General features: G+C 31.9%; 1 protein-coding gene across 1 annotated transcript; it reads right to left on the bottom strand.

The window, feature by feature from the left end:
* Positions 1 to 6,439: 6,439 nt before the first annotated feature.
* On the bottom strand, positions 6,440 to 6,913 carry LOC134692531 (toll-like receptor 5). Its single transcript, XM_063552988.1, has one exon. It carries the CDS (start codon positions 6,911 to 6,913, stop codon positions 6,440 to 6,442), a length of 474 nt encoding a protein of 157 aa, XP_063409058.1.
* Positions 6,914 to 15,807: the final 8,894 nt, after the last annotated feature.

Genomic DNA, 15,807 nt, shown 5'->3' with positions numbered 1-15,807 from the left:
TTACGTCAGGGCAAATTAGGTTAATAGTTTCATTTGATTATGCCACAGTCGACAATTTGGCAGGGAAGAACATTGTAGATGTTGGGCCAGTCATAAATATAAAAAATGTGGATCATTCATTGTCTGGTCAGAAGACATTACATTACTCAAAATTTGTAAATAAGCGTGATTTACTTCATATAGTAAAAAGATTGAAAGATTTACTCTAGTTGATCGTTTTGAAATATATCTGTCATAGAGGACTTCTGATATATTAATTTTGAATTGATCACCGACGTATCTGGAAACACCAGCTGTGGAGCAGAAACCTCTTATCTTGTGTAGTAGATGTGATACTGTTTCTGTCATCACCATGCTATGACACCGATATAATCACTCTTCTATATCTCACGTAGTCAACCAGGCTTTTTATCTTATTCGTGTCGGTCAATCGTTAATTTTCAGTCTTATGTTGTGTTATTGTTGTCTGTCTTTTGTTGGTCATGGTTTTGTCTCTTGATGTGGTGAGATTTTCTTATCTTTTCTTTTCTTTTTGTGATAGCACCAAAGAAAATTATAATTTACTGATTAAAAAAATAGAAAAATATTTTACGCATAAGATATTACAGTAACTGAAGTTTTGTTTGAGTGGCTCACATTATTTTCCCTTTGTTCCCGGCGAAAGCAAAAACCAAATATTTTATGTTTTGAATGGTTTTTTTCTTTATCATATAGGTGTACAAATTTAAATATTGTTTTATCAAACCTATGTTAGTTCTGCCACACTTCTATACACACAAACACCGCGTTGTTGAGATAGTAAAATAGACATGGCAACTCTATATATTGCTCCCTATATGTCATTTTTTGATATTTGTTTTTGATTTTGGTTCCTTTCTAACTTACGTATAATCCATTCCTCATTTTATTCATATCAATCTGTATAGTGCAGAGACGAAAGTGTCTGAACATGAAATGAGCGTGCATTCATGGCACCGATGAAGACATTCAACAACAGAATTATTCCTTTTGTTCACTTATGAAAACAACTGTAAAAATACGCTTTAATGGTGTTTACTTATGGTCGACCGTTAAATGGATCAATCGCGATTTGGATATTTTCTGTTATGCAAAATCTAAAGTACTTCTACATTGATTATGAACATAATATTTTACATAACTCTACTTTTAGCGCATTCAAAAGTACACCGTTGGAATATTCAAGTATAGTGGGCAGATTACGGGCGATAGAAATACATTCTTTTTCACCTTTAAAAGCTCTTTCTAGTCTTATTATTCCAAATCAAGATTATCTAATATTATCAAAAACATTACCAGCTTGCGAGTGTTTGAGAATCGAAAAATGGATGAATTGGATTTGAGCAATAATTTTAGACATTACGGGGAATATGTTATTACAACAGAACTACTTACATATATATACAGGTAATATTTGTGTAAAGAAAATATCTTTAACTGGAAATTGTATAAGGCTGATAGATGCAATCGCCTTTCAGAAGATGAAGTACAAACATTGTCTTAAGAATTTCAATCTAAATAATAATAACTTCGATTATCATCAAGAGCTTGGCTGATCGTAAATCTCAATTTGTTTACATATCTCAGAAGATTCACTAAGAATATACCAATACAAAAGAGATATAATGAACAATGTTACCCCGGCCATCAGGACAACAGTTAAGTTCCAATACACTTTTGCAAAACATACGATGTCGTTATACGATTTCCGTCTTCGCTTGAATTCATCAACACATCTTTTATTCACAGCCAAACCAGTTCAATAAATAGCATCACATTTAAGAATATTAAAACCTTAAAAATCTTTGATTTAACATACTCTTCATTTTACGACTGCACCTATCTTTTTATGGATTACAGAACGTAGGAGTTCTAAATATGTCACACTTCAAATCCTGAATTTTAAATCCTGAATTGCTTTGTTCGAGTTTAAATTTGGAGTAGCTGATAATGCAAAGTTCTTTATTAAGTATTGGTATAAAAGATGATCACCATGGACAATTCCACCATGGACTCAAACTTTTGCGGTATATAGACTTTTCAAGGAATGCATTCGACGACCAATTCAGAAGTTCAACATTCAAAAGTCAAACTGACTGTTTGCAATCTCTGATACTTGTAAGGAATTTAGTCACAACTATTCCATTAAAACTCAATGACCTTAACCGGCTTAGGCTCCTTATCTTTGACTACACAGGAAATTGACGCCATTGAAGTGCTATTTAGAAAATCAAATAAGACATTGACAGTCTTATTAGAGGGAAATCCTCTTGTCTGTACGTGTGCTTCATTAAAATTTGTAGAATGGTTATTTACTATTAAAGTGAAACTTGACAGCAATGGTAGTTATTCGTGTGTCGAAAACGATGGAAACATTACAACAACAAATATCGTCTACAATCACTTGCGAATTATGAGAAGAAGATGTATAACGAAAATATTGTTATTTTTTTCTGCAACTTTATTCGGTGTGATTCTATTATTTATCCTACTTGGATATCGTTACAAATTGCATCTACAATACTTTTGTTTATTTATCGGAATGGCCAATCCACTTTTCCGCAAGTCAAAAGAAAAAGCACTTGGAGATGATGCATATGTAGCTTATTGTGATGGGGACTATAAATGGGTGTATGGACCTTTGCGTTCATTTCTTGAAGAGAGACGAAATTATAGACTTCTTTTGTCAAAAAGAGGAGATGGGGATGTACGGCCTGGTCAAAAAAGACTTGCCATTAGTAATTCCATTTCAAAATGTAAAAAGATGATCTTAATTATTTCAAATGAGTTTGTTAACAATGAATGCTACTATTTGGATTGAGCATAGAAAACTAAAGAATAAAAAACACGAACCCCACCAAAAACTAGGGGGGATCTCAGGTGCTCCGGAAGGGTAAGCAGATCCTGCTCCACATGTGGCACCCGTCGTGTTGATTATGTGATTACAAATCCGGTAAATAGTCTGAATTCGGTAAGTCACATTAATGAAAGGGAAGGGGATTGTAGTTACGATATTTCTTGTTGAATAGTGTGATAACACGGGTAGCTTGCCGTTCACACGTTGTAGTCTAGTACTTATTGGAACACCTTCCTTTACTACCGTCCTTTTAAATCACATATACAAAATTCGATTATTGTCGGAATATATAACATTCATTTGATGCATATTTTAATTCAAATAATAGAGAAAGGCGATTGGTCTCTTTTTATTGAAACAACTTCATAGCCATGCTATATTTACATGCAATGTCTACACTATAACGATTTAGCCGACAATTTATAATTAACGTATGAACACATGTAGCATTATTTGTTTTGCCGACGATACTTTTCAATAAAATTGAAAAGGTTCTAACAGGGACCACAAAGACAACTGCTATATAAATAATGATTCAAATGTATCTGTTTGTTTCCAATAAAATCAGAACACAGGATGTAAATGTGAATACTACTTGTATCAATAGAGCCTAAAGTAAAACGTCCGACTGCAGGATTCAAGCTCATCTTTCAACTACCAAAATAAATCCCCTTTGTTTTAGCCATCAAAGCACATTTAGGGTTAATGTAATTTAGTCATTGACATCTGGTTTAAAAGTTCTTAATGAAATATTTGTGATTTTTCATCCGGTGTGTTAACTTTTAGTTTGTATAAACGACTGTTAACGTCATAATCCAACTACGTTTCTTTCGCCTATACTTTCGCAGATCAGCGGACTTTAGCGTAAGGAGGAATCGCATTTAAGCGTATACCATCGCACTTTAGCGTGACCATCGGACTTTAGCGTCCCCATCGCACTTTAGAGTCCTACATATACATCCATGGATATATTTGTTAAATACTTGAGTGTAGTTTTGTTGTCCTACTGTTTAAACATTATTTGTTATTCGCAAAGTCAATTTTTCTACTTAAATTGATTCCACGTGTAACAGTATCGTTGGGGTTCGTTGTGTCGTATAGTTCTTTGTATTTTGTTGATTTGTTGTTTTTCTATGCCACCATTGGATTATCAGTTTGTTTTCGACTTATTAGCCTTAATATGTTCTTGGTGTCTTTCTCTCTGGTTAGTTTAAGTTCAAAATATTCTTGAGATGCTATTCTTTTTAAGCAACTATCTTACTGACAAATGGGAGTTTCAATGTGGAAACACTTCTACATAAGAAAATTAGATATGTTTATCAGTGGAATCGTTGAATACACAAGCAGTGTGTGTTGTTTGGTTAATGTACAACTGATTTTGATATAATTTGACACATATAGTTACTAAAAATAAAATTATAAATTGGCGTAACGGTAACACAATTTTTATGTTTTAATGTTTTAATTAAACTCATCAGGAATAAATTTAGTATATACGCCAGACGCCTGTTTTGACTACTGGGCATGTGATACCCTCAGGGAAATAAATCTCCACCAGCAGTGGCACCGACCTAGTGGTTGTAAATAAACTCACCATAGATGTGCAAACACTTCAAAATAACAGACTTGGATGTTTATCGAAACAATCGTTGAAACTAAAGTAATTGTGTTTGCTCTTTGGTTAAGGTACAATTAATTTGAATATAATTTGAACTATAGTTACTCAAAATCCAATTAAAACTTGGCGTTAAGATATCCACAGCATGTTATAATGTATTTCAATTTCCCTAATTTATCACATCTGATAGAACTTTTTTATTGTTTTCATTCATTGTCGCATATCGAGCTTTTTTGCTAAATTGGTTTACATTTTTCTGTCATGAATATGATGTTGTAGTTGTCATTCGTTGATGTAGTTCATAAGTGTTTCTTGTTTCTTGGTTTTTTTTTTTAAATAGATTAGACCGTTGGTTTTCCCGTTTGAATGGTTTTACACTTATCGAGTAACTTTTGGGACCTTTTTTAGCGTGTGGTTCAGTGTGAGGCTAGGCTTCGTGTTGAAGACCGTACGTTGACCTACATTGGTTTACTGTTACTGTTTACAATACTTTATTGTAAAACTAAGGTTTTTCTCCCTCAGGAATAGATAACCTTAGCTGTATTTCCCGAAACTGTTAGGACTTTTGGTTATCAATGCTCTCCAACTTCGTCCTCTAATTGGTCTCTTTAACTTTTAGATTTGAGGATCACAACTGAGTCTTTTGCAGACTAAACGTGCGTCTAGCGTAAACACAACGTTTATACTGGTATCTATGGTTAGTTTATTATTTTTATAAATTGTGACTTGGATGGAGAGTTGTCTCATTAGCACTCATACTACCAAATCTTCTTATATCTATTTGCGTGGGGAAAACAGTTTTCGATTCCATGTATCGTGGTTGGTACAAATTAATGGACAACGACATATACAAAATGATATTCGGGTTGTACATTCAATATTTTATATCTATCACATTGTACAAAACATTTAAACTGTTAAAAGAAGACATTTCAAATCATTTTTGTAAAACATAAAAGAGACAAGGAGGGGCTCTTATAACGGCGGGATTTCGATGAATGCGTGTATTAAAATGGTGTCATTCATTTTAACCTATTCTTCAAATTGTACGTACTTGATTACCTGATATATAAGGTAATGTTCAAAAACTAAGATATTGATCTGAATATTGATAAAAAGAAGTGGTATTTAAATGGGAAGAAAAACAAAGACCATTGCTCTACTTCACATTATTTCCTGACATTGCATTGTATTCAATATAGCTATGTCCTGATAAGATATAAAAATATGAAAACTTTAAATAAACAGAGATGGTTTGTATCATACACATAATTAGCATACACTCAAGCATGTCTGCTTAAAAAAACGATGTGACATTTTTCTTATAATTACAACCGATGTTAACTAGTAATCTAGAATTTGTATAAATGAAAGTAAAACTTCAAAATTGGGTTGCGGCCGAAGCACTTTTCTGAAGTTACCTGCACAATAAACACCAATTTAAAAAAAGAAAGACTATATATCAGAGCAATGAAATAGTCTTTTGTATTGCACAAATAGTAAGTATATTCAAGGATTTCAAAATTATGACTTTTGTGCTAATTTGAATGAACAGGTTAAAATAATCTCGATAATTTGTACATAAACTGTTGTGGGAAGTCTTCTCATAAATTGTCAAACTCATGTATTTGACCTAAAACGCCATTTTTTTTTTTAAAAATTTTTATCAAAATATATATAAGCGTTTACCGATAATGACATTTTACACATATGACCGTCTGTAAAAAGATTTTTGAATACATTTTTGTTAAGGAAAAATTGTTGCTCATACCTGTAAGTGGTTTCTTTTATTCCTTTCGTTAATATAGTGTTCATCATATCTATAGTACCACCGTGCAGGTTCTTAATGTTTACTTTTTTTGCATACGCTTTAGACTGACAATGCATTTTTACAATGAAACAACAATTGTTGAACATCATTAATTGAAAAAAGTCACTTTCCTTCATTAACGTTGCATTGCTTGATCTAAACATTTCCAGAAAATGTTATTTTCATTTAATGTGTCTGTTTTGCGAATATGATCGTTGGCGTCCAATGACATCATTTGAAGAACACATTGCGGTATTTCTGTTTTGGTTATATTTTCCAGGTTTATAACAATTATTCTCGCTTGTAAGCCCAGGAAATGTTCAATTCCTACAGTAGCTTCATAGTATGCCCAATCATTGTTAACAAACTCTTTTGAAATCACTAAGATTATCTTTTTGCATTTTGGAATTGAATTGTATAAAGCAAAAAGTCTATGTTCTCCAGCAAGGACATCTCCTCTATCTAACAGAAGAAGTTTATAATTCCGTCTCTCTTCGAGAAATAGGCGCAAAGGTCCATACACCCATTGATAGTCTCCATCGCAATAAGCTACATATGCATCATATTCAAGTGTTTCTTCTTTTGACTTCAGGAAAAGTGGATTGGCCATTCCGATAAATAAAAAAAAGTATTGTAGGTGCAATTTGTAACGATATCCAACTAGAATGAATAAAAGAAGCACACCGAACAATGTAACTGAAAAAATAACCCATATTGTCGTTATACATCTTATTCTAAAAATTCGCAAGTGATTGTAGACGATATTTGTTGTTGTAATGTTTCCATCGTTTTCGACACACGTATAACTACCATTGCTGTTAAGTTTCACTTTAGTAGTAAATAACCATTCTACAAAATCTAATGAAGCACAAGTACAAACAAGAGGGTTGCCATCTAATAAGACTGTCATTGTTCTATTTGATTTTCTGAATAGCACTTCAATGGCGTTAATTTCTTTAGTTGTCAAGTAGGCTATCTTGTTATTTCTGATGTTAAGGAAACTTAGACGGTTGAATTCTTCTAAATTTAAGGGAACACTTGTGAATAAATTTCCTTCAAGTATCAAAGATTGCACACTGTCTAGTTGACTTTTAAATGTTGAAATTCTGAATTGGTCTTCAAATGCATTTCTTGAAAAGTCTATATACTGCAAACGTTTGAGTCCATGGAGGAATTTACTGTGGTGATCATATTTAAGGCCAATACTTAATGAAGAACTTTGCATTATCAACTGTTCCAAATTGACGGCAGATTGAAGAATGTTTGGATTTAAAAGACCACATTGGAAATGTGAAACATTAAGTATTAACACGTTCTGAAGTCCATTTATTGTGTAATTGCAATCGTCAAGTGATGAGTATGTAAAATCAACAATTTTCAATCCTGTAATACCCTTAAATGTTAAACTGTTTATCAGATTACCCCATCCGATTATAAATGATGCATTTAGAAATTCGAGTGAAGAAGGTAGTCTGATAGACCAATCTGATCGAGGATGGAATATAACTCGGTGATCCAGCGTTCTTGTACCATTAGTACTTTGTTCTCGAATGTTTTCAATAGATCTACTAGTTATCGCAGAAATGTCTATTCTTTTGATATTTATAAAGAAATTAAAAAAAAATACAATAAGATCCTGATGATAATCAAATTCATTGTTATTTAAGTTCAAAGATTCAAGACAATGTTTATATTTCATTTTCTGAAAGGCTACAGCGTCTATCCTTCTTATACCATTCCAACCCAAAGATAATCTTTTTACGCAAATGTTACCGATATATGCAAATAAATCAGCCGAAATAACATATTCACCATAATTATTAAAGTTATTGCTCAAATCCAATTCATTCATTTGTCGATTTTGAAACACGTGCAAAGCTGGTAATGTTCTTGATAATTTAAGAAAATTTTGATTTGGAATAATAAGACTAGAAAGTAATTCTAACGGTGCAAAAGCATCTATTTCTATGTCTCGTAATTGGCCATTGATATTCAAATGTTTCAATGGCGTCCTTTTGAATGATTGAAATGTAAGGTTATGTATGACATCACTCTGATAATCAACTTGGAAGTAATTCAAATTGTTCATGGCGGAAAATATCTCCGAAAATGTTCCATTTGACGGACCACAGTCACAAATCACTGTTGTAATTCTGCAAACATCAGACCACGACTCTCTTGGATACGTTGACAGCAAAGTGTGCGATATGGAAATAATTCGTAGCTCATTCAGTGGTGCAAACACATTACTTTGAAATGTTTTCAAAGGATTATTGAAAAATTTCAGTTCTTTTAATTGTGTCAAATTATCGAAAGCTGATTGGTCGATTGACGTTATATTGCAATAACTTATATCTAGATAGGTGAGGTGTGTATATCTAGAAAATGATTCCTTACCTAAAATGCCAAGCTCATTGTTAGCCAGATATAACTCTGATGTATTTCGTGGACATTCTGTTGGTATAAATGTTAAATTCCTCGAACTACAATCACATCTCATTTCCTTCATACTTAATGAAATATTACAATGTCCAGAATAAATTAACGAAAAAGTACAGTTTACACAAAGAAAGAATAAACATAGAATTGTCAACATTTTGGTAAAATTAATGTGTGAATCTTTAAAATGTAATCTGATTTCTGAATATATCACAACGAAATGAATAAAACACAGTATCATTAAATATCTTTTGATCGGTTTTTCATCATTTCAAATCAAGCCAGTCAGGCAATATGTAAACATTTAAATATAGATCTGTGAAACTTATACCTTAAGTTCATTGTGCTAAAGAGCTATTGTTACCAATATTTTTATTGTTTAATTGTTAAACAAAAGGTTTACAATCAAAACAGGAAGTTTCGCACTACTGCGTCCAAATTGAATGTAAATCCCCACTACATATAACAATACATCCATATGATGTCGTCAGTTGCTTAATTAATATCAAATTATATGATGAAATAGATAAAAATAGATTCAAATTAAATTTTTTAATCATCACTGGTTTTTTACTTACATGAGCAACACGACGGGAGCACCTAAGATCAAACCCGTTTTTAGTTGTTTTTTTTTGTTGTTTTTTTTTTTGGGGGGGGGGGGTCTTTTTACCTCTTTTTTCATGATGTTATTTACACTTTTGCCTTCGAAAGTTAATTTTTTTTATCTCTTTTACAGACAGAGATATATGTTACAATAATTCTGATGAAATGAATGAATTATTTTTGACATGCAACGAACGGACTTAAAAAACATCAGCATCACAGACTACAGTATAGTCTAGTCAAAATAGCATTTGACTTCAACAAAATTGCAACAGAATTTGTTTTGGTATTTTTCAATTCTAAAAGGCTTTCTTTGCAACATACTAAAAGTCTACCAAGATATCTGAGTGGGAAAATTGATTTTTTGTGAGAAAATAGCAAAATTTGTCAAAAATAGTGAAAAACTGGGAAAAGCTTGTTAAACATTTATTTTAGAAGATAATCTTTTCAAACCAAAAGTTTTACAACAGTTTATACAGTGTTTATGAAATGAAATAAATAAAAAAATGTTTTTATTCTATAAAAGTGAAATTTTAGGTGAAAACATCAGATTTTTGTTGGAATTTGAGATTAACAAAGCGTGAGTTGATTACAAAAACAGACAGGAAAAATATAAAAAAAATGGTAATAGAAGTTCATTTGATATTCCAAAAAAAGACACAAACCTTTGTTTTGATCATTTTAAAATTTGAAAGCAATTTTTAATAGGGTAAATGATGATTTTGGGTAAAATATTGCAAAATCATCAAGAAATCGTTAAAAACTGGAAAAACACCCATTTGGAGTTTTAACGGTTATTAAATCATTCCAAAATAGTAAAAATGCAAATCTTATTATACTAAAAATCAGATCAAACAAAATTCATTGTTAAACAAAAATGAAAATAACTGATTTTGGGTGAAAAAAGCGAAATTTGGTAAAAAAATCGTCAAAAACTGGAAAAATCTGATAAAAATTCATAGTTTTTCAGAAAACCAATTGAGATGTTTGTGAATATCAATTTATATTCTTTATATGAAAAACTGCAATGCTTAAACTCATACTATTTTAACCAACATGATGTTTTAAGCGAAAATCAAAGATTTGTTGACCATGCATAACATGTATAATGAGAGGGGGAAATTCTTATTGACCAAAACAGTTTGATGATCAAAAAGTAAATAACAAAATACATGGAAACATTGTTTTAAAGAATATTTCATAGTTTTCTGTATAAAACAAATATCTATTCATCCGTGAAGCCAGTCTCAGCAATGGGCACAGAATTAAATCAATTCAAACCATGACATTCAACGCATCCTGCGTTCAACAGAAGACCATTTTTTCTACAGACACATCATTTGGCGACACACTTTTGCTGACAGTTGTCTCTAATAATGTAAAGAAGGTAATTTTATTAGGTGCAGGAGGAAGTTCCAGAAAAAAAAATTCTACTTTTGATTTTCCAACCATAGTCTGAAGGATCTATGTCAACTTCTTCTGACATCCATTTTTGGCACTGATATTACACTTTGAAACTTTGAAATTGCCCTGAATCTGATGTTGGTGTGTTTCCAGTAATTAATCTGGAGTGAAGAATGTTGATTCCTTAGACCTTAAAAAGGAAAGACCTCAAAATAAACATGTGAGCGCTTCTTCTCCTGCTTTGATGATATCTGCTTTAGTGAATCATTATTTATGATAACTTGACCTTGCATTTTCAGATATTCTTGGTTTAGTTTTTTTTAATGCAAGTCCTTTCCCTACTCAAAAAAGCATAGATGTTGAATCACAACCTGTTATAGAATGCAAAAAAGGCACTTATATATCTGTATCTTCACCAATAACTACCACTAAGAAGTCACTTCTGAAAACAAAGCACAATCTACTGTCGTTAGCGCAATAAGAAGATCTGCATCATCAGTTGCATTTTTACATTGAACGTCATTATGCTTTAGCTTGTCACAAAGCTTGTTAATAAGAGCTTGTATGTTATGACTGTTTGACATGAAAACTTCCTTTTTTGTCTTGCAAGGCATAGAAGAGGTGAAATTGATGTTCAGCAAAATAATGCCATATGTTCTACGCAAATGTGTTCAATAGTATATCTTTGATTGAAGGAAGTTTTTGAAAACTGTCAAAACAATAACAGGGTCTTTCTACTTTCTGATTACATGATCAATATACATTTGTATAATGCCTCCAAGCATCCAAGGAAGTCGTTACAATAGTCATCCACCATCAAGGACATGCTGACATGCAAGGACAAACCCTCACCATCTATTTCATGTATGCAATTACTACCACATACCCATATCGCATCAGCTAACTTTGACATGCATGCCTTTCGAAGTAGTCGGTTGCAATCAAACATAGAAGAAAGAGCGCTGGATAATTCATACTGGAATACCTTGGATGTGTTTACAAAGAGACCATTTGCTGCTGTGGTCAGGCATTGACACATCAATTGAGGATCTATATCCGTATTTAGAAAGTCTGAATCTGACTTTGTCTTCGGTTTTGCTGACAATGTTATTGATTGGTCTGACTTCTTGTAACTATAACTCAAAACTTTTTCGCCTTTTATCAATTTTAACAGTTTTGATTTCCAGTACTTTCCGCTTTATCAAAGTTGACATCAGGCTCTGCCTCAATACCTGTTTCAATATTTATAAGTAAAACATCATCAGTAAAAGGATTTCTTTCACTAAGGTACTTAAGAATCGCAAGAGTGTCTACCCTGTCTCGTTCTTTCTTTTCACGCGTAGCTTCTTTGTGCTGATCACTAGAACAGTACCCAACACCATTGAGATCTTGCATGGTACTGTTATAGTCTACAAAAGCTGGCATAGATAGTATCCATTGTACTCGTTGGGATTCGCCCATTCCTGTGACCTTGGTTATACCTCCAGAATATTTGACACTTCTCATCAATATCTGTTCTATAGTCAGATGTGTAGAAAGACCACTCCAAAAACGGTATGTCCTACTAAGTTCATAGTATTGATGAAGGGAAAAAAATATATTATCCATAACTAAAAAGGACAGTCATAACAAACAAGCTCTTATTAACATGTTTTGTAATAAGCTTAGGATAATGACGTTAGATGTAATAATGCAACTGATGATGCAGATCTTTCTATTGCGCTAACAGCTTTGCGGATCTACTAGTGTTACTTATTCATCATGTTAATCAGCAGTGCAAAAGGGTTATTCTTAAATCTGATAAAATGGCAATAAACCAAAACATGAAAATATGGAAAAATACAAGACTAAAGGAATTTCTTAGGAAGAATTTTTGTGGAGTGTTGCCTTTTTTGCATTCTATAACAGGTTGTAACTCAACATCTAGGCTTTTTGGAATAGGCAAAGGACTTGCATTAAAAAAATCTTAACCAAGAATATCTGAAAATGCAAGGTCAAGTTTTCATGAATAACGATAAAGCAGAAGAAGAAGCGCTCACGAGTTTATATGGAGGACTTCCTCTTGCAAGACTTCAAATTCTTCTCTGGAGAACATCCACATCCAGAGTAATTACTGGAATCACATCGGTTCAGGTGAAAAATTTACCACCAACAACCGAAACAGGGCTCATATAGTTTTAAAGAGTGTAATGTCAGTGCCAAAAATTGATGTCAGAATAAGTTGACATACATCCTACAGATTACAGACTATAGTTGCGAAATCAAAAGTAGAATTTGTTTATGGAACATCCTCCTGCACCTTATAAACTTCTTAACATTATTAGATACAACTGTCAGCAAAAGTGTGTCGCCAAATGATGTGTCTGTAGAAAAAATGGTCTTCTGTTAGACGTAGGATGCGGTGAATGTCATGGTTTGAATTGATTTAATTCTGTTCCCATGGCTGAGACTGGCTTTACTGATGAATATATTTTTGTTGCATACAGAAAACTATGGCATATTCTTTTCTTTTTTTCTTTTTTTAAATATTTCCATGTATTTTGTCATTTTCTTTTGATCATCATCTGTTTTGGTCAATTAGACTTTTTACCTCTCATTATGCATGGTCAACAAATCTTTGAATTTCACGTAAAATGTATTGGTGGTTAAAATAGTATGAATTTAAGCATTGCACTTTTTTATATAAAGAATATAAATCGATTTTCTGAAAAACTATGAATTTTATCAGATTTTCCCATTTTTTTACGATTTTTTACCAAATTTCGCTTTTTTGACCCAAAATCAGTTATTTTCATATTTGTTTTACAATGAGTTTTGTTTCATCTGACTATCATTATATTAAGATTTGCATTTTTCTATTTTGGAATGATTTAAAAACCGTTAAAATTCCAACTGGGTGTTTATCCAGTTTTTAACGATTTTTGGATGGTTTAGCAATAATTTACCCCAAAACACCATTTACCCAATTAAGAATTGCTGTAAATTTTAGAAATTCTTTAAACAAAGGTTTGTGTCTTTTTTTAAAATATCAAGTGAACTTCTATTACCTTTTATTTTAAATTGTCCGGTCAGTTTTTGTAATCAAATCACGCTTTGTGATTCTCAAATTCCAACAAAAATCTGATGTTTTCACCAAAAATTTCATGTTTATAACATAAAAATATTTTTTATGTTTATAACATAAAAATATTTTTTTAAATATGTCATTTCATAAAGACTGTATAAACTGTTGTAACACTTTTGGTTTGAAAAGATTATCTTCTAAAATAAATGTTTAACAAGCTTTTCCCAGTTTTTCACAATTTTTGACAAATTTTGCTATTTTTCACCCAAAAAATCCATTTTCCCACTTCGATATCTTGGTAGACTTTTAGTATGTTACAAAGAAAGCCTTTTAGAATTGAAAAAAAACAAACAAATTCTGTTGCAATTTTTTTTAGGTTGGCCACATTTTTCATCTATTTTGACTAGACTATAGCTAGTAGTAGAGCTTAAATCAATCTTTAGAGACCCGTGAGTTACAAGTATAACTAGCATCTATATGAGTCTGATCTATAACAATAGTTGTCCAATAGAACACAGTCGAAAGCCTCACTCATCTTTTCACTATCAAATCTTTTTGAATTATGTCTTTGTGTTTATTTGATTTGGAAATACACGTGAGAACATTGCATGTATGTTTCATTATAATACGTTATTTCGGTTGGCTTACAGCAATCTCAAGACATTCTAAAATTAACTTTCATTTCAAAATTAAATGAAACATCCATAAGAACACGAGCAGGTAAATAAAGAAAATAGAGATTTGATGGATCGTGTTTTTGTGTTCCTAGCAAAAATGTAATTATAGGTATTGGATGTTTCTTTCAGAAATTTATAGATTTGTAAAGGCGTTGACCGTACGCATGCTTTTAGAATGTAGCACAACAAAATGCACTTCGGTCAACGCGTTTACACCCAAAAGATTTACAACAAGAAGCATCTAGTTCTTAAATATAGGGATGATTGTTAAGAAATATAAAAAAAAAAAAACTCGCAGATGCTACTAAAATGTGAGCAATACCTGGCTCCCGTTGTGTTTCTTACGTCAGGACACAAACGTTATTACTTTCATTCGATGATGCCAAAGTCGACACTTTTGGATGAAAGAGCATTGATGATGTTGCACCAGTCATAAATAAAAAAATATGGATCATCCATTATCTGGTTAGAAGACATAACATTACTCAACATTTATAAACTAGCGTGATTCATGCATGCACTTCATATATTTAAAAAGATCAAAAGTTTCTCTCTAGTTGACCGTTATGAAATATTTCTGTCACAAATGACTTCGGATATAGCAATATTGTCTTTGTGATAAACACGTCTGAAAACACCAATGGAGCAGAAACCTCTTATTTTGTGCTGTAAATGTAATAGTGGTAATGTCATCTCCCTTTTATAACACCTATATAATCACCCTTTAATAAAACCTCGGCTATTTATCAGGTTCGTGTCGCAAAATCGTTAATTTTCTGTCTTAAGTTCTGTTATTGTTGTCTGTCTTTTGTTGGTCATGGTTTTGTCTCTTGAATCGTTGGTGAGCTTTTACTTATCTTTTTATTTAGTTTGATAGCACCAAAGATAATCATAATTTACTGATTAAAAAAATAGAAAAACATTTTACGCATAAGATATTACAGTAACTGAAGTTTTATTTGAATGGCTCACATTATTTTCCCTTTGTTTGTCGGCGAAACCAAAAACCAAACAATTTTATGTTTTGAATGGTTTTTTTACTTTATCATATAGATGTACAAATTTGAATATTGTTTTATCAAACCTATGTTAGTTCTACCCCACTTCTATACACACAAACAACACGTTGTTTAGATAGTAAAATAGACAAGAAAAGTCTATATATTGCCCCCTATATGTCATTTGGTTATATTTGTTTTTTAATTTGGTTCCTTTCTAACTTACGTATAATCCATTCCTCATTTTATTCATATCAATCTGTAGAATGGAATTGAAAACAAGAAAATGCATAGTTCAGTGACGAAAGTCTCTGAACAT

Source organism: Mytilus trossulus, chromosome 12 (genome assembly GCF_036588685.1).
Source record: "Mytilus trossulus isolate FHL-02 chromosome 12, PNRI_Mtr1.1.1.hap1, whole genome shotgun sequence".
In the NCBI taxonomy this organism is placed as follows: Eukaryota; Metazoa; Mollusca; class Bivalvia; order Mytilida; family Mytilidae; genus Mytilus; species Mytilus trossulus.
This window is presented reverse-complemented; position numbering and strand designations above follow the sequence as displayed.